The sequence below is a fragment of the Myotis daubentonii genome, chromosome 7 (genome assembly GCF_963259705.1).
Source record: "Myotis daubentonii chromosome 7, mMyoDau2.1, whole genome shotgun sequence".
Lineage (NCBI taxonomy): Eukaryota > Metazoa > Chordata > Mammalia > Chiroptera > Vespertilionidae > Myotis > Myotis daubentonii.
The window spans coordinates 18,309,784-18,328,197 of record NC_081846.1 but is presented as its reverse complement, the minus strand read 5'-3'; the positions used below and the strand labels follow the sequence as shown (position 1 = coordinate 18,328,197).

At 39.3% G+C, this 18,414-nt stretch overlaps 1 protein-coding gene across 1 annotated transcript in view; it reads right to left on the bottom strand.

The window, feature by feature from the left end:
- The window catches only part of SPAG16 (sperm associated antigen 16), an 849,807-nt gene that overhangs the window by 792,188 nt on the left and 39,205 nt on the right, over nucleotides 1-18,414 (bottom strand). The window contains exons 7-9 of the mRNA XM_059702463.1: nucleotides 17,721-17,838; nucleotides 15,190-15,259; nucleotides 5,875-5,984 (exon numbers count right to left, since the gene is read on the bottom strand). Of these exons, the coding sequence (XP_059558446.1) occupies nucleotides 5,875-5,984; nucleotides 15,190-15,259; nucleotides 17,721-17,838 (298 nt within the window). The remainder of the gene's footprint in view (nucleotides 1-5,874; nucleotides 5,985-15,189; nucleotides 15,260-17,720; nucleotides 17,839-18,414) is intronic.

Sequence of the window (18,414 nt, the reverse complement as noted above, 5' to 3'; positions counted from 1 at the left end):
AAAACCTGAGAATAATTAGCATTTCTTAATTGCTCTTATTCTGATTCATATTTGCTTGTTTTCATGTAAACAGAATATATTTAGTGCAATAATATATTTCCACTTATTTGATTTTCTGCTCAGAACAGATTTATAAACAAGTTGGCTAATCCTTATGTATTTAACATGGCAGGATTTTATGAATAAATATTTTGATTAATATATCTCCTTAGGGATTTTTAATAAATTATTTCAACTGTTGAAGACACTCAACATTATTATAAAGTTATATGCATTAAAATTCCCATTTGCACATGGTTATAGAGTTTTTAATACCTTCCATATTTCTAAACTTTAAAACATGCAAAACTAATTTCCATTTTAGCAACTTTATGTCTGATAAATAGAATGATTTAACATCCTAATGTAATATTCACAATTACTGGCAAACTGTCGACCAGATCTTGGGATGATGCCAAACTCACAGAGATACTTTTAGGCAAGAAAATAATAATAACTACAGAGCAATATTCAATAACACTACACAAAATGCAGCTAAATTCCATCTAATAAATGCAAAGCATCAGCATGTAAGAGCCTTGAACTGCTCCTGAAATATGCCATCATCATAACCAGGGTGGCATAGCACATCATGATGCTATACACTGTCCTATCAGAGCTGAAGAAACTGTTTTTTTCTTCATATTTTCATTATATTTAAACTGTAATCTATATAATCACTAGTAACTGTCATAATAAATATATTAAATAATATTTAAAATTTTCATTAAGTGAATCAAAATATAGAAAAGCCCCTAAAGAATTGAGAGGAGTTTATAATTTTTATGAACCTAATGACGTTCTAACATATAACAGGAAATGTGCAAACATTAGCATGGCAAATTAGCCACCATAATTCTCTAATTTCCATATCTCTGTTTGTATGTAATCTGAATTAGGAAAACCATACCTACAATCACAGAAAGCCATTACCTATTTATTCAAGTCATCTGATGTATAATAAAATAACCCCAAAAATGGTTACAAGGAATGACTAGAAGTCTAATGAACTTCTATTCAGTGTTACCTATATCATATTTCACACAAAAGAATGAAATAGCACTAACAACTAAGTATTATTTAGCTTCAGGTAAATAATTTCTCCTATAGAAACACTATCATTTCATAAGTATCAATTATAAATAGATGCTTATTATTTACATATATCATTAAATTATGTAATATTACATATATCATTAAATCATGACAAAAATCCTTTGACTCACATAATATTCTCCCCAGTTTATAGAGTTGGAAGCATAGAAGGTTAGGATTTTCTCAGTTTTGTACAAGTAATAAAATAAGTGGTAGATGAGAGTTTCAAGAACAGATTAGGCTTCAAAGCAATTCATACTCTTAAACAACTCCTACCGAAGTTCATGCTACAGTATGTTCATAGATGCTATGCTGAAGGAAAAGGGTTATGATAGTTAATGTATGCAAGGATACTAGAAGTTATGACAGTTCTACATTAAGGCTAAAAAATAATATTCTTTTGCTCACTTAACAAAAGATACATGTATATTTTTAGATAACAAATTATTGATTAATAAACATAAAACTAATTGATTAAAAATAATGTAACTTAAATTAGTAATTGAAGTTAAAATCTAAACACCTGAACTTTAGGTAATTTTTTTCTTAAAATAATTTCTGAATAACTATTACTAAACCCCTGTTGCCTGGGTAAGTAATCTAAAAATTTTAGTTTGTATAAGCTTTTTAATTGTTCCTATAATAAGATGTTAATATTTAAGTATAAAATAATGTGAATATTTCCCAAAATATGTATTCCACGGTATTTATTTCTTTTATCTTTTAACAACATTTGAAAATAGGTTATGAAATATTTTGAAAACTTTATCGTATATATTGCAATGTTTATCCTTCACAACATATCCTCTGTTAGTATCTATTTGGAGAAGAAATATCTATGTTTTCTTGATAATATCTTTACAATTCTTTAAAACATGTTTCCCAGCAGAAATATATAAGAAGAACATAAATATGTTTGCATGTGGGAGTGTATTCATCTAGGTAGGATGTTTTCATTTAAAAAGACATGTTTGTACTCCAACCAAAAAAAAATATTTTCTAATTTTATTTTTATTAATCCTCACCTGAGGATATTTTTCCATTGATTTTTTAGAGGGACTGGAAGGGAAGGAGAGAGACCGAGAGGAAGAAACATCAGTGTGAGAGAGACACATCAATTGGTTGCCTCCCACATGCACGGTGACCAGGGCCGAGGATGGAGCCTGCAACCTAGACTCATGCCTTGACTAGAATCAAACCCAGGACCCTTTAGTCTTAAGGCCAACACTCTATCCACTGAGTCAAATCGGCTACTGCCAATCAAAAATATATTTAAAATTAATTCAGGCCCTAGCTAGTTTGGCTCAGTGGATAGAGTATCGGTGTGCGGACTGAAGGGTCCAGGGTTCCATTCCAGTCAAGGGCACATACCTAGGTTGCAGGCTCGATCCCCAGTAGGGGGCATGCAGGAGGCAGCCAATCATTGATTTTCTCTCATCACTGATGTTTCTCTCTCTCCCTCTCTCTTCCTCTCTGAAATCAGTAAAAATATATTTTTTTAAAAAAAAGAATTAAATCAGGCAGTAAAAGGATGGAAGGAACAAGTTAGTAATCCCTTATCTTTCTTAATTTTCTTCCCAGTTTCTTGAAATACTTTCAATGGTGGTGCTTTTTCTCTTTTCTTGCAAAATCACTGAATATGTAGGTCTCGACACTAGTTGAATGGAAGATTTTTAACATAAAAATTGAAATGTATAAGAATTGTGATTGTAAGCTACACATTTAATGAGTCATTAAACAACACATTTGAATTACAGTGGATGCTGTATGATTTGTTTATCCCTTCACAATGAAAAATAAATTCTACACATAAATATTACTGTTTAAAACTATTCAAATCTATATGGAATTCTTCTATTCTGCTTCTCTTTAATACAATGGCACATTGAAAGGCTTACAAACCACAGCACTTAGGAAATGAATCAAGAAATCATTTCTAAGTCTGATTTACCACCTGAAAGAATGCGGATGCCATTAGGAGATGAAAGTGCTCCCGATGACAATCACTGTCATCACACCTAAATCCTCACCGCCATTATCTTTACTGTTCTGAGTGCACTATTTGCTACCTGAACTCCTAACCTCTGTGGAGATAAACAAAATTTACCCAAACAAGAACAAGCACTACTTATTGACAGCAACCGTCATCCCAACAGCACTGCTTGCATTTGGATGAGACTCAAATTAAGGCAGGTGGAGGAGTGGGAAAGGTTATGGAGGCAAAAAGGTAAGGTCTGCCCTGATGGAAAGTTGTTGGCATCGAGAAGCTGGAAGCTTCCAAAGATCTACCAAAGATACCATAAATTAGTAGTAACAATAAAGGATAATCCATAAGTTAATAGTAGTAACAGTGATAGTAAAATACTAAAATGAATATCACCAAAAAAAAAATTGTCAAAGCCTTTTCGTAACCCAAAAGCATTTAGTCTGCATTTTATTCAGATATTATATAGTCTTAGCCGGTTTGGCTTAGTGGATAGAGCATCGGCCTGCTGACCAAAGGGTCCTAGGTTTGATTCTGGTCAAGGGCACGTACCTTGGTTGCAGGCTCCTCCCTGGCCCTGGCCCTGGTCAGGGCTTGTCCTGGTGGCAACCAATCGATATGTTTCTTTCACAAAAATGTTTCTCTCTCTCTTCCATTCTCTCTAAAAATCAATGGAAAAATATCCTCGGGTGAGGATTAACAACAACAACAGCAACAAATAAAACACACACAGATATTATATAATACTGATTCCAATGCATACCATTGAGGGGGAAATGTTATCGATATTAGCTAAGTAAATAATTTATTATAGTATTTGAATTCATAACAATTTGTTGTTTTTATAGAACTATTGCTAAAATATATTATAATGTAAATGTGTTCATTTTTAAATGAATGCCAGATATTTTAGAACTCAAAGAAAACAACTACTTTGTGAAAAAAATTCATTACCTCAGTTAGATTTTTATGCAATTTTCATAAGAAGAAACTAAAACCCCTCACAGGGTTTTCTTTCTTCCTCATTTTTTTTCCTCTTTGACCAGACATTTTTAATAGCAATTTTTCTGTAAATAGTACAGAAGATTTTTAACTATCAGCCTGATTACAAGGCAAAGGCACTCATTATAAGGAGATTCTTTTTAATATGGATGTGTTATTTCATTATTGATATCAGAGAGGGGAAGGGAGAGGAAGAGACAGAAACATCAATGATAGAGAATCATTGATTGGCTATCTCCCACATGCTCCCTACCAGGGACTGAGCCCACAACCTGGGCATGTGCCCTGAGCCTGAATCGAACTGTGACCTCCTGGTTTATAGGTCGACATTTAACCATGAGCTACACTGGCTGGACTATAAGAATATTCTTAAATGGGATATAATTATTTCCATTCTACTTTTAAAGAAGATTAAGAAAATTTGAAGACATAATATCCTATATAATAAAAGTCTAATATGCTAAGTGTCTGGCCGTCTGGTCGTCCGTTCAACCAATCAAAGGGTAATATTCTGATGATATGTTAAGGCCACTCAACCGCTCACTATGACATGCACTGATCACCAGGGGGCAGATAGTCGACTGGTCAACCAGTCACTATAACATGCACTGACCACCAGGGGGCAGATGCTCTGACGAGTAGGTGAGCTTGCTGCTGGGGTCCGGCTGATCGGGACTCAGCAAGACTGGCCAGACATGTCCTGGAGCCCTCCTGAGGTCCCTTCCCAGCTGGCCAACTTCCTGCATTCCTCTCTAACCCCGATCATACACTGGTGGGATCCCTTGGCCTGGCCTGTGCCCTCTCACAATCCGGGACCCTTCAGGGGATGTTAGAGAGCCAGTTTTGGCCCGACGGCAGAATGACCAGTAGCTGCAACACAAACTGACACCCAGGGGGCAGACGCTCAATGCAGGAGATGCCTCCTGCTGGTCCCCACAGGGGAAGTGCCACTCAGCCAGAAGCTGGGCTCATGGCTGGTGAGTGCAGCGGCATTGGTGAGAGCCTCCATGGCAGCACTAAGGATGTCCAACTGCTGGCTTAGGTCACTCCCCACAGGGAGTGGGCCTAAGCCATCAGTTGGACATCCCCCGAGGGCTCCTGGACTGCAACAGGGCACAGGCTGGGCTGAGGGACCACCCTTAGCTGCACAAATTTCAAGCACTGGGCCTCTAATGAAAAAATAAATAAGGAATGATCTAGGATTTATTTCTTTTGGAGAGAGGTAATTTTAAGCAGAAAAAATGAGCAGATGAGCAGACATGGTTGTGCTTAAGTTGGAATATATGGCAGAGTGGTTCACTGAGCCGTCCTCGCCACTAGCAGTGTGTGTCCCTCAATTAACTAGTTACATAATGTTAGAGGACATTCATTTTCTATCCCTACACCAAGGGGCTCAGTGTACATAAGCTCTAAACTCCTTTTCCAGTAAAATAATGATACCCTATGACAGTGATGGCGAACCTTTTGAGCTCGGCGTGTCAACATTTTGAAAAACCCTAACTTAACTCTGGTGCCGTGTCACATATAGAAGTTTTTTGATATTTGCAACCATAGTAAAACAAAGATTTATATTTTTGATATCTATTTTATATATTTAAATGCCATTTAACAAAGAAAAATCAACCAAAAAAATGAGTTAGCATGTCACCTCTGACACGCGTGTCATAGGTTCGCCATCACTGCCCTATGAGTTGGTGGACCTGGAGATCTGAGGGTCAAGTGTAAATTAATGGAGACAAAAATAAATATCATACCTTTCTATGATCTTTCATCCTGATTTTACTTTTGTATTGTTCCCTAGCTTCACGAAGACCTCTCTGAGTAGGACCTTCTGGTACAAATTCCTTTTCATAGCCAGGAATAGCTACAAGATAGCACATTTGTCATTAATATGCATGCTGTTTTTCTGTAAGAAATATAACAAAAAATATGAAAGCCAAAGTCATGATACATTTTTTAAACTAATAATACTGAAACCATACCAAAATGTCACAAGTGAAGTCTCAAATTCATTTACCAGAAATGCAGGATGGCGTTCCTGCAAGGCTAATAAAATGGCATTGCAAGCCCGCTAGCGAGCATAGGAGCCAATCTCCAATTACATTATACCCCAATTCCTGTTATCATGAGGTTTCATGTGCTTATAAACAAAGTTGAAGAGGGTCAAAGGAGAGTATGATAAGCAACAACAAAATTTCACAAATGGAACTAAATAATAAATAAGGGATTTAAAAAAGAATAATGTATTAATAAAATACTACTCTCTACTAGTATGCTTCTAGATGTTGAGAAAACCAGAAAAAAAAAAAACAGAACAATATTCCAATATAGTTGTAAAATTGGTCTCCAAACTCTTGGACATAAAGAACATTCCTGCCCTAACCGGTTTGGCTCAGTGGATAGAGCATCGGCCTGCAGAATGAAGGGTCCCAGGTTCGATTCCAGTCAAGGGCATGTACCTTGGTTGCGGGCACGTCCCCAGTGGGGAGTGTGCAGGAGGCAGCTGATCGATGTTTCTCTCCCATCAATGTTTCTGACTCTCTCTCCCTCTCCCTTCCACTCTGTAAAAAATCAATAAAATATATTTTTTAAAAAAAGAACATTCCTAATGGAATCATCTGAGGGAAAAACAAAAGTGATAGGAAAAATCTCTTTTCTTTTCATATCTTTCCATATATACCATGTCTAAATAGATATAGTTTCCCCGTGTATTTCTAAGCAACAAGCTGATTTCAAATAAATAATATGATTAGCATTCTACTTTGATTCATCCAATATCATGGCATGTTTAAAATTCTTTAATAATATTACTCCAAATGAGTCCAATATTTGTCTTATTCCCTAAATTTGAATTAAATAAAAATTCATTTGTCTTTTCCCCACCAAAGTTCAGCATAAATGACAATTAATTGTTCCCTAACTATAGAGTGAATTCAATTTTAATCTGGAGAATTTCTGCCCTAAGTAAATATATAGATGACAGAAAGAAAACAAATTGATAAAATATTTTAAAAATTAAACTAAGCCCTGGATGTTGTGGCACTGAAAGGTATCGGGTTCCATTACCCATCAGAATCAGGGCACATGCCCAGACTGCACTGCAGGTCAGTCTCTCTCTCTCTCTCTCTCTCTCTCTCTCTCTCTCTCTCTCTCGCTTTTCCTCTCTGTCTAAAATCAATAAAAACATTTCCTTGGGTTAGGATTTAAATAAAAAACAACAACATAAACTAAAATCAGTGAAAGGAGAGGGAGGGTGTTAAATATATGAAAATTATTGTGCAGGCCAACAGGCTTTAAATGAGGAACAACCACTTAACCAATAAATCTTTTCCAATTACAATCCCTAGCTAAGCAAGGTTTCAAGTGGATCAGAGAATCAGAGTGATGATAGATGCTGAGGTCACACAGTCAAATGCAGACACCAGAAGCTGAGGAAAAGTTATTGCAAAGGTATTGCAAGTCCCATGTCTAAAAGCACAGTGCATGTTTGCAAGGACCAAAAAAATATTCAGTACAGGATTTAAGAAGTTAATTTTATGCAGGTAATTAGAAATATTCAACTAAAAGAATTTATTTCTTCATGTTGGATAGGAACTTATTCCCTTTGATCAAAAGCCACTTCAAAATATCACAGATAATAATATAATTACAAACTTGATCTTCCAAATAACTTATAAATGTCAGCTTAGTAAAACATGAAATGTGTTCCATTTTTTAATTAAATTAAATATCGGGAGATAATTTCTTAAAGGAGTTATCTGTAAACCATTAGTTTATTTTAATAGAGATGTCAAGAATAAACACGTAAAATCATAAACTATTAGAGCAGAATATAGCCTTAGAGATTAGCACCAATCAAGTGCACAAAGTTCCTCAACCTTTAAGCCATTTTTATTATTCTTTTTCAGAATTTTTGGGAGTTAAAGTTCCTAAGATTATAATAGTTTCATATTAATCTTTCATATTTATATCTAATTATATACTTAAAAGTGATCTACATCTAAGACAAATAATTGTTTGATTTAAATAGGCATACATATACAAATGCAGTAGGCAAAAAATGTAGACAATAATCACACAAAGAAAATTATGTAAACATTTTTGTGCATCATCCAACCATTTTTCTATGCATATATTTAAGACATGCCTTCATACTATATCAATGTTTTTTATTTCTTAACATTATATTAAGTTAAGATAATACATGAGCATTTCCTTATGCATGATTTTTAAAGGCTTTTTAGTATTATATGACCAACTATATTTAGACATTCACTTGTGGTTAAAGGTTAAGATTGCTTGTATTGTTTTGTTTCTATAGATATGACTGCAATAAACAGTCATATACGTGTGTATAGTAGTCTCTTTAGGCATCACTGAACATAACAGATATTGCTTTAACATAAAATCTTAGGAAAGGAACTACTAAACCAAGGATAAGTAAAGCATTTCAAATATAATAATGCTACATATTTCTTTTAAGCTTTAATAAATTAGAGAATATAATGAATAGTCATCTGGAAATAACAGGAAGTTATGTTTATTAAGAAAATTCACCATTTCAACATCTTTCTATTATTTAGAGTTTCCCATCATTCTTTTTTAAATCAACTTCATTGAGGTATAGTTTACATACAATGAAATGCATATTTTTAAAGTATAGAGTTGGAAAAGTTTTATCAAAGAGAAGTTAGCATATAACCACCAACCAACTCAAGATATAGAACTTTTGCACCACCCCAAAATTATTTTATCTTTTACAAGCCTAATAAATATTACCTAATTTTTATCAGTCATTTTCTTTTATGAAAATTAAGAAGAGAAAAACTTAATCTTTATGTTAACCATAATTTAGCATTTCTAAATCTCAATATTCAATTCTGTAGATCTGAGTTTCCTTGTGGCATTTTTTTCTTTTAGCACAAAGAAAATCGTTTAGTATTTACTGTATTTCAAAATGGCTTGCAACAAAATCTCTCAGCTTTCATTTATATTAAAACTAGAGGCCCGGTGCACAAAAATTTGTGCACTTGGGGGTGGGGGGTCCTTAAGCCCGGCCTGCACCCATTTGCATTTCAGGACCCCTTGGGGGATGTTCACCTGTTGACTTAGGCCCACTCCCCAGGGGATCAGGCCTAAGCTTGCAGTCATATATCCTTCTGGCAGCCAGGGAGCCCTCAGGGAATGTCCAACTAAAGGCTTAGGCCCCCAAGGGATCGGGCCTAAACCATTAGTTGGACATTCTTAGTGCTGCCACAGAGGTGGGAGAGGCTCTGGCCACCACCTCTGCGCTGGCCGGCCATGAGCCAGCTTCTGGCTGAGTGGCACTCCCCATATGGAAGTGCACTGACCACCAGGGGGCAGCTCCTGCATTGAGCGTCTGCCCCCTGGTGGCCAGTGCGCAACCGGCCATTCTGCCATTCAGTCAATTTGCATATTAGCCTTTTATTATTATTACTAGAGGCCCGGTGCACAAATATTTGTGCACTCGCGGGGTAGGGGGGGTCCCTCAGCCTGGCCTGTGCCCTCTCGCAGTCTGGGACCCCTCAGGAGATAACAACATGCTGGCTTAGGGCTGCTCCCGGGTGGCAGAGGGCAGGCCCAATCCCTAGGTGCAGCCCTTGGTCGGGCTCAGAGCAAGGCCGATTGGGGAGATGGGGTGCTGCCCCCTGTCATGCACAGAGCAGGGCAGATCGAGAGGTTGCAATGCCACCCTCAGTCATGCTCAGGGTATGGCCGATTCAGGGGTTGGGGCACCGCACCCTGTCACACTCAAGGCAGGGTCGATGGGGAGGTTGCAGCGCCAACCCCTGTCACACACAGAGCAGGGCCAATCAGGGGGTTGGGGGGCTGCCCCCTGTCACGCACAGAGCAGGGCCCATCAGGGGGTTTGGGGCTCCGTACCCTGTCACGCACAGAGCAGGGCCAATCAGGGGGTTGGGGAGCTCCACCCTGTCACACACAGAGCAGGGCCAATCAGGGGGTTGGAGCGCTGCCCTCTGTCACGCACAGAACAGGGCCAATGAGGGGCGTTGGGGCTCCGAACCCTGTCACGCACAGAGCAGGGCCAATCAGGGGGTTGGGGAGCTCCACCCTGTCACACACAGAGCAGGGCCAATCAGGGGGTTGGGGCGCTGCCCCCTGTCACGCACAGAGTAGCGCCAATCAGGGGGTTGGGGAGCTCCCCCCTGTCACACACAGAGCAGGGCGGATCAGGGGGTTGGGGCGCCACCCTCTATCACACACAGAGCAGTGCCGATCAGGGGGTTGGGGCACCACCACTGTCATACTCAGGGCAGGGCCGATGTGTAGGTTATGGTTCTACCCCATCACACACAGAGCAGGGCCCGTGGGGGGGGGGGGGGGGAGGGTTGGCGCGCCGCACCCTGTCACACACAGAGTAGGGCCAATCAGGGGGTTGGGGCGCTGCAGCCTGTAACACACAGAGCTGCAGGGCAATCAGGGGGTTGGGGAGCTCCCCCCTATCAGGCACAGAGCAGGGCTGATCAGAGGGTTGGGGCGCCTTCCCCATCACGAACAGAGCAGGGCAGATAGGGAGGTTGTGGCCCCGCCCCCTGTCACACACAGAGCTGCAGGGCGATCAAGGGGTTTGGGCGCTGCACCCTGTCACACTGATCCCGGTGCCGGGAGGCCTCTCGGCTCCGCTGATCCTGGTGCTAGGAGGCATATTACCCTTTTACTATATAGGATAGAGGCTGGTGCATGGGTGGGGGCCGGCTGGTTTGCCCTGAAGGGTGGGGGTCCCTACTGGGATGCCTGGGCAGCCTGGGTGAGGGGATGATGGCTGTTTGCAGCTGGTCACATACCTTTCAGGGTGGGGGTCCCCACTGGGGTGCCTGGCCTGTCTGGGTGAGGGGCTGAGGGCTGTTTTCAGGCTGGCGAGTGACTAAAGCTCCCAACTGCTCCTTTTTTTCTTTTTCTTTTTTTATTCTGGGCCAGCTTTAGCTCTGGCTCCAGCTCTGAGGCCTCTGCTGCTGAAAGCAGGTATCTGGTTTATTTGGGTTCTACAATCGAAACACTGTATCAACTCCAGCTCTGAGATCCTGGCAGGCTGAAAGCAGGTTTCTGGGGTTTTGTTTAGCTTCTATATTTGTAAGAATGTTTCATATTGCAAGCTCAGAGGCCGGCAGCGGCAGGCGGGGGACGTTGGAGTCCTCCATCATTGAAGCAAGTAAGCCTCATGTTAACTTCAAGCTGCCTGGCTGCCGGCCACCATCTTGGCTGGCAGTTAATTTGCATATCTCACTGATTAGCCAATGGGAAGGGTAGCAGATATACACTAATTACCATGTTTCTCTTTTATTAGATAGGATATAGGATGTCCCTATTTCCCCTCTTTTGCCCCCGCTACCCAGCTCTTGCCCCCCACTTCTCTCTGGCCATCACCATACTGTTTTGTCTGTGTCCATGGGTTGTGCATATATTTTCTTTGGCTAATCCCTTCTTTAAATTCATTTCTTTAAATTTTTTTTTTCAGATAAGTGCTTATAACTGCACTATTATATATTTTCTATTATATAATTTAGAATTAAGATATTTTTTAATTGAACCCTTATAAATTTTAGCATAATTTAATAAATTATGCTAGAAGCAATCAGGAGATTTTTCATGTAATGCAGATATATTTCAATTAATATTTTATTAATTTTTAATTTTTTAATATTTTAATTTGAAATAATCTCATACATGTAAAAAAAAAACTATAAAATACTACAGCATATTATATGTACCCTTCACCCAATTTCTTAGGTGTTAATAATTTAAACATAACCATTATACAACTAACAAAATTTGGAATATATTTTTCTTATAATCTCTTTAATGTTACTTAATCCATTTACTTTGTTTTTGTTAATCTTCACCCAACGATATTTTTCCATTGAATTTTAGAGAGAGTGAAGGGGAAAGGAGAGACACATTGATTGGTATCCTCCTGCACATGCTCTGATAGGGACTGGGGATCAAGCCAGTAACTGAGGTACATGCCCTTGACTAGAATCGAACCTGGGACCCTTCAGTTCACAGGCTAATGCTCTATCCACTGAGCAAAACAGGCTGCATCTTAATTCATTTACTTTTAATCTACATGTGTCTTTATATTTAAAGTGGGTTTTGTTTTTAATTCACCCTCATAATCTGTCTTTTAATTGGTGCATTTATGCCACTGACTTTCAGAGTGCTTACTGATAGAGTTACTGCCATACCTGGAGGCTTCTAGGGCCTCCGGGGCCCGCCAGTGGCCCGGGACCAGATCGGGTCCCAGGCGGCAGGCAGGCGGCTCCTGGGGCTTGCAGGATCCGGTCCCGGGCAACAGGCAAGCAGCTTCTGGCATCACCACCATCTTTGTTGGCAGTTAATTTGCATATCTTGCTGATCAGCCAATGGGAGGCGTAGTGAAGGTATGGTTAATTACCATGTTTGGCTATTATTAGATAGGATGTCTACTCTTCACCCTAATATTAGAAGAATATTTTTGTTGTCTAGAAAATTCTGAATTAAAATTTTGTCACATTTTATTTTATTTATTTATTTTTAATCCTCACCCAAGGATATTTTCTCATTGATTTTAGAGAGTGGAAGAGAAAGGGAAAGACAGAGAGAAACATATCAATTTGTTGCCTCATGCAGGGTGATGGGAAGCCTGCAACCAAGGTACATGCCTTTGAGGGGACTGGGACCTTAGGCCCACAGCCCAATGCTCTATCTACTTAGCCAAACCGACTAGGACAAAATTTTGCCACATTTTAAAGATGTCATTTCACTGTTCCTAGCTATCACTGTTTCTCATGTGAAATCAGCCTTTATTTGTATTATTGTTTTCCTTTATGTAATACTAGAGGTCCAGTGAATGAAATTCGTGCACTGGGGCAGGGGGGTGTCCCTCAGCCCAGCCTGCACCCTCTCCAATCTGGGACCCCTCGGGGGATGTCCAACTGCTGGAATTCCCTCTCACAATCTGGGACTGCTCGATCCCAATTGTTCACCTGCCTGCCTGCCTGACTGTCCCCTAACCACTCCCCTGCGAGCAAGATTGATGCCTAACTGCTCCACTGCCAGCCTGATCGCCCCCAATTGCCCTCCCTGGCAGGCCCAGTCACCCCTAACTGCCCTCCCCTGCCAGCCTGGTCACCCCTAATTGCCCTTCCCTGCTGGCCTGATCACCCACAACTACCCTCCCCTGCCAGCCATCTTGTGGAAGCCATCTTTGACCACATGGGGGTGGCCATCTTGTGCGAGGGCATGAGGGTCAATTTACATATCACCTCTTCATTATATAGGATGAGAGGCCTGATGCACAAAATGTGTGCAAGGGGCTCGGCCCTCACAGCCGCATAGCGGTTTGCCTCAGCCCTCACAGCCCCGGCTTCATCCAGAAGGTCATCCAGTCTAATTAGCATATTATGCTTTTATTATTATACATGTCTTTTCTCTCTTGTTTAAATCTTTTGTTTAAATATTCTGATGCCCCATTCTCATTCTTTTCTCCTTTGGGAATCTAATTACATATATGTTAAATAGATAAATTTTATTTATTTTTTTTCCTATTTCTTCTTTAGAACAATTATTTTTATTTATCTCTTAAAATTCACTGGCATTTCAGTAATCTGCAATCTGTTGATAAGTATACAATTTTCTTTGTAGTTGTCTTTTTCAGTACTAGAATTTCTATTTCCTTTTGTTTGTTTCCATTTGTCTACCAAGATTCCCTATCTCTTCACTTATTGATGTCATCTTTTCTTGTAAATCCTTGACCACATTCTAAATAGCCTCTTTAGGCCTAAACGATTTGGCTCAGTGGATAGAGCATTGGCCTGCAGACTGAAAGGTCTCAGGTTCAATTCCGGACATTGATGTTTCTAAAATTCTATCCCTTTCTTCCTCTCTGTAAAAAATCAATAAAATATATTTTTTAAAAATAAATAAATAGCCTATTTAATATTTGTATTTGCTAAATCTAACACCTGAGCTGTATCAGTGTAGATTTCCATTTATTGCTCTTTTTCTTGATTGTTGCTCATATTTTCATGTTTCTACAATATGACTAGAACATTTTAATTAAATACGGAGAAATATATGTGAGAGGTCATAAATAATCTGAACAACTGTCTTCCTCTGAAGGGTATTTTTTTTTCTGGCCCACAGTTTAATTTTTTGGCCCCCTTGAATTTCACGGCTTGATTTTACACTTTGTATGGTAGATCTATGGAAAGCGCCTAATATTGCCCAAGGTTCTCTAACTTGGCAAGATTCAAACTCTAATCTCTATTTCATCTAAGAACTTGGTATAAGCTTTGTTTTTTTATTTTAGAGGGTGGCTACAGGATTCTGAACGTTAATCCCAGGTTACAGGGTGTTAAAGAAGTCTTTCCACCCAGGTGTGGCTAGAACTCCAAGTCTCCCATTACTGGTTGACCTCTAGAATCTCTGGTCTCCTCTTTGAATAAGTCTCAGTTAGTCTTGTATGTATAGTTCAGCCATCAACTAAGGATTTGTAGTAAACTCCTTCACAAACGGCTCATTGCAGGACCCTCTTATCTGGTGCCCTTTCCGATGTGTTTTAGTTGCTATCACAACTCGCCTTTTCAGTTCCTGAAGACCTGCCATACCTTTCTTGACTTCCATGAAGCTTATTTGAAAAATTCCCCAGGCACAAAGTCATGTTGACGATGGAGCTCGACTTATACATTTTCCTTCTATCATTTGCCTTCTGTGACTTGTGCTATTTTCCAATGGTTAAACATAGTTACCATGTATATATATATACTGTCTAGTTTTAGAGTTATTTTGGGGAGAAGACTAGTCTGGTACCAGATACTCTGTCATACCCAGAAATCCTCCCATTTGGTTTACTCATATTTTTCTCTAAAATTAACTTATATGGATTCACATCAATACTTCCTCTTTGTCTTTTCATTAACATTTTAATTTGTAAAATAGTTACCATATGATTTATTCACTTTTAAAGATCTCTAGGATTTTGAGCTATGGTAAGGTTGTGAAATCACCAACCAGTATTAAAATATAGTTTTATCACATTATACTTTTACCTCTAGTTTTAGTAGCTTGGAAACTATGCACTGGTTCCACAATCCTTGATGATATTTGACATTCAGAGAGCTAAAAAAAAAAATAAAAAAATCCAAAAACATGGGGTTATAAACTGACGCAAAAAAAGTTTAAAAGTGCAATGTTTAAGTATTGATTGTAAAATATAAAAAACTTATTAATCTCTCTTGAATTAAGTCTTATATATTTAAAATTTTACAAAATAAATCACAACAAAAAAAATATAATATTGAGTTTAAATTAAATTCCATAGGCAAATATTAAGTACCTATTATAGTTAAGCATTTGAAACACTTTTTTTATTTTTATTTTTAATCCTCACCTAAGGATATGTTTTTGTTGATTTTTTAAAGAAAGGAAGGGGCAGAGAGAGAGAGAAACATCAATTGGTTGCCTCCCATATATACCATGACCAGGGATCAAACCCACAACCTAGGTATGTTCCCTGACCTAAAATCAACCCCCAACCTTTTGGTGTATGGGATGATGTTCCAATCAACTGAGCCACCTAGCTAAGGCTGAAACATTAATTTTATAGCATAGTTTCCTGAATTAAGAATACTCATCCCACACTCTGAGTAATAATCAATATTCAGATTTCTACTTTAAGAGACACTTCCCTCTGTTGAAATTGCTTTACAACAACTTAATTAATATTTATGTTCATAAAACATGAGGTAGGTATTAGTTGGGGAATAAAATATGAAGAGACTGTTATTATTCCTAAAACTCTTAGCTAATTTTCCACCCATAGAGATTCCTTGTTTTATTAAATATATTATAATTAAGACTATTTTTTAGTTTGGTGGCATACCAATTCCCTATATTTCCTGAAGAATAGACTTAAATTAAAAACTCAACCTTAAAAAGATAAAAAAGTATCTCATCCCTCATTGCATGTGATTACACCAACACAAAACACCATATGTTTAGTTATGTACAGAATTACACATTTGTTACTTAGAATTCTTCTTTGAGGAGATATTTTCTTCTCCCTTTTATTCTTCCATCTTCCATTTATTTATATAACTAGAGGCCCGGTGCACAAAAATTTGTGAACTTGTGGGGGGGTCCCTCAGCCCGGCCTGTGCCCTCTCGCAGTCTGGAACCCCTCGGAGGATGTCCACCTGCTGGCTTAAGCCCGCTCCCCGGGGGATTGGGCCCAAGCTGGCAGTCAGACAACTCTCTAGCAGCCTGGCAGCCTTCGGGAGATGTCCACTTGCCAGCAGGGAGCAAACCTAAGCTGCAGTCGGACATCCTTAGTGCTGCTGAGGAGGCAGGAGAGGCTCCCACCACCACCGCTGTACTGGCAGCCATCAGCCTGGCTTGTGGCTGAGCAGAGCTCCCCCTATGGGAGCTCACTGACCATAAGGGAGCAGCTCCTGCATTGAGCATCGCCCCCTGGTGGTCAGTGTGTGTCATAATGACCAGTCATTCCCAGTGGTTCTGCTGTTAGGGTCAATTTGCATATGACCCTTTTATTATATAGAATAGAGGCCTGGTGCACGGGTGAGGGCCGACTTGTTTGCCCTGAAGGGTGTCCTGGATCAGGGTGGAGGGTCTGCTGGGGTGCCTGGCCAGCCTAGGTGAGGGGCTGAGGGCCATTTTCAGGCTGCCCACACCCCCTTCAGGGTGGGGGGTCCTTACTGGAGTGCCTGGCCAGCCTGGGTGAGGGACTGATGGCTGTTTTCAGATTGACAAAGCCCCCTGGCGACCGAAGCTCCCAGCCTTTCCTTTTTTTTGTTGTTCTTTTTTATTCGCTCAGCTCTGTGGCCATGGCAACTGGAAGCAGGTATCTGGGGTTTATTTACCTTCTATAATTGAAACTCTGTTGCCTTGAGAGGAGGCAGCAGCTGGCTGGGAAGCTTGGCTTCCTCCATCATTGGGGCAACCAAGCCTCCTGCTCACTTCAGCTCTGTGGCTGCCGGCCGCCATCTTGGTTGGGTTAATTTGCATATAGATGCTCTGATTGGTTGGTGGGCATGGCTTGCAGCATAGCAAAGGTACGGTCAATTTGTATGTTTGTCTTTTATTATTGTACATTACTAGAGGCCCGATGCAAAAAATTCATGGAAGAATAGGCCTTCCTTCCACCGGCTGCCAGCACTGGCTTCCGTATAGCACCCGGGACCTGGGCTTCCCTCACACTCCCAGCTTTGTCCAGAAAGTCACCCAGAAGGTCATTCAGAAGGACGTCTGGCCTAATTAGCATATCATGCTTTTATTATTATAGATGAACATTTATTTTATACTTTGAGTTTTTTCTCTATACTTTAATAATTTCCTGTAAAATTTTGCTTTAATTCAATAATATTTAATTTAATAAAAACCTTTACAGGTTTAAAATTGACAAAATAGTTTTCTGAATGTTTCCAAATGAATCTTTTTTCTAATATGACAATTGAGGGATACTTTTTGTATTTATCTAAGACATAAAACCATTCCTTCTAATTTTGTCATAAAAAATACATGGATAAAAATCATTCTGGGGTACCTTTGACAGTCTTTTTACCTGTTCAACAGCTCTGTCTCTTTCCATGGAGGTGAGCATTTTCTGCCTCAATAAAGTGTGGTGCTTTTCAAGTAACACTCTTATAGTCGGTTCATAAGATGCATAATGTAACTTCATCCTATGAAAAATAAAGGGCACCTTAAAGGATATTTCAGTTAAATCAGTGATTTCTATTTAACATCTAAAAGTTTCCTTTGCAATGAAATAAAAAAATGAATAACCATATAAAGGTCAACATAATAGAGCCAAGCAGTGTTATACAGTCTACAACTTCCCTGCCACCTGGCTGGGAAATGGGAAGTCACATTATCATTATTCAAATACACACTCAGAAAATTACTGCTATTCACTGACAGAGAGAAAAATTGTGTGCCTTTAATTCAGGAACAATTTTCAGAAAGACAATGGTTAGAAACAATAGGTGATTAAACAGAAAGTGTGTCATTCACATCAAAATAAAGGATGGTCTTGATAACAAGTTTGATTAATCTCATATTAAGGAAATTAAGTATAAAATATATTATCTCACCGAAAAAAATAATTAACTCAGCTTATGATATAAACCTGTTTTATTTGAAAACTCGAGGCCCGGTGCACAAAATTCATGCATGGGTCGGGGGTGGTGTCCCTCAGTCTGGCCTGAACCCTTTCCAATCTGGGACCCCTCAGGGGATGTCCAACTGCCGGTTTATTG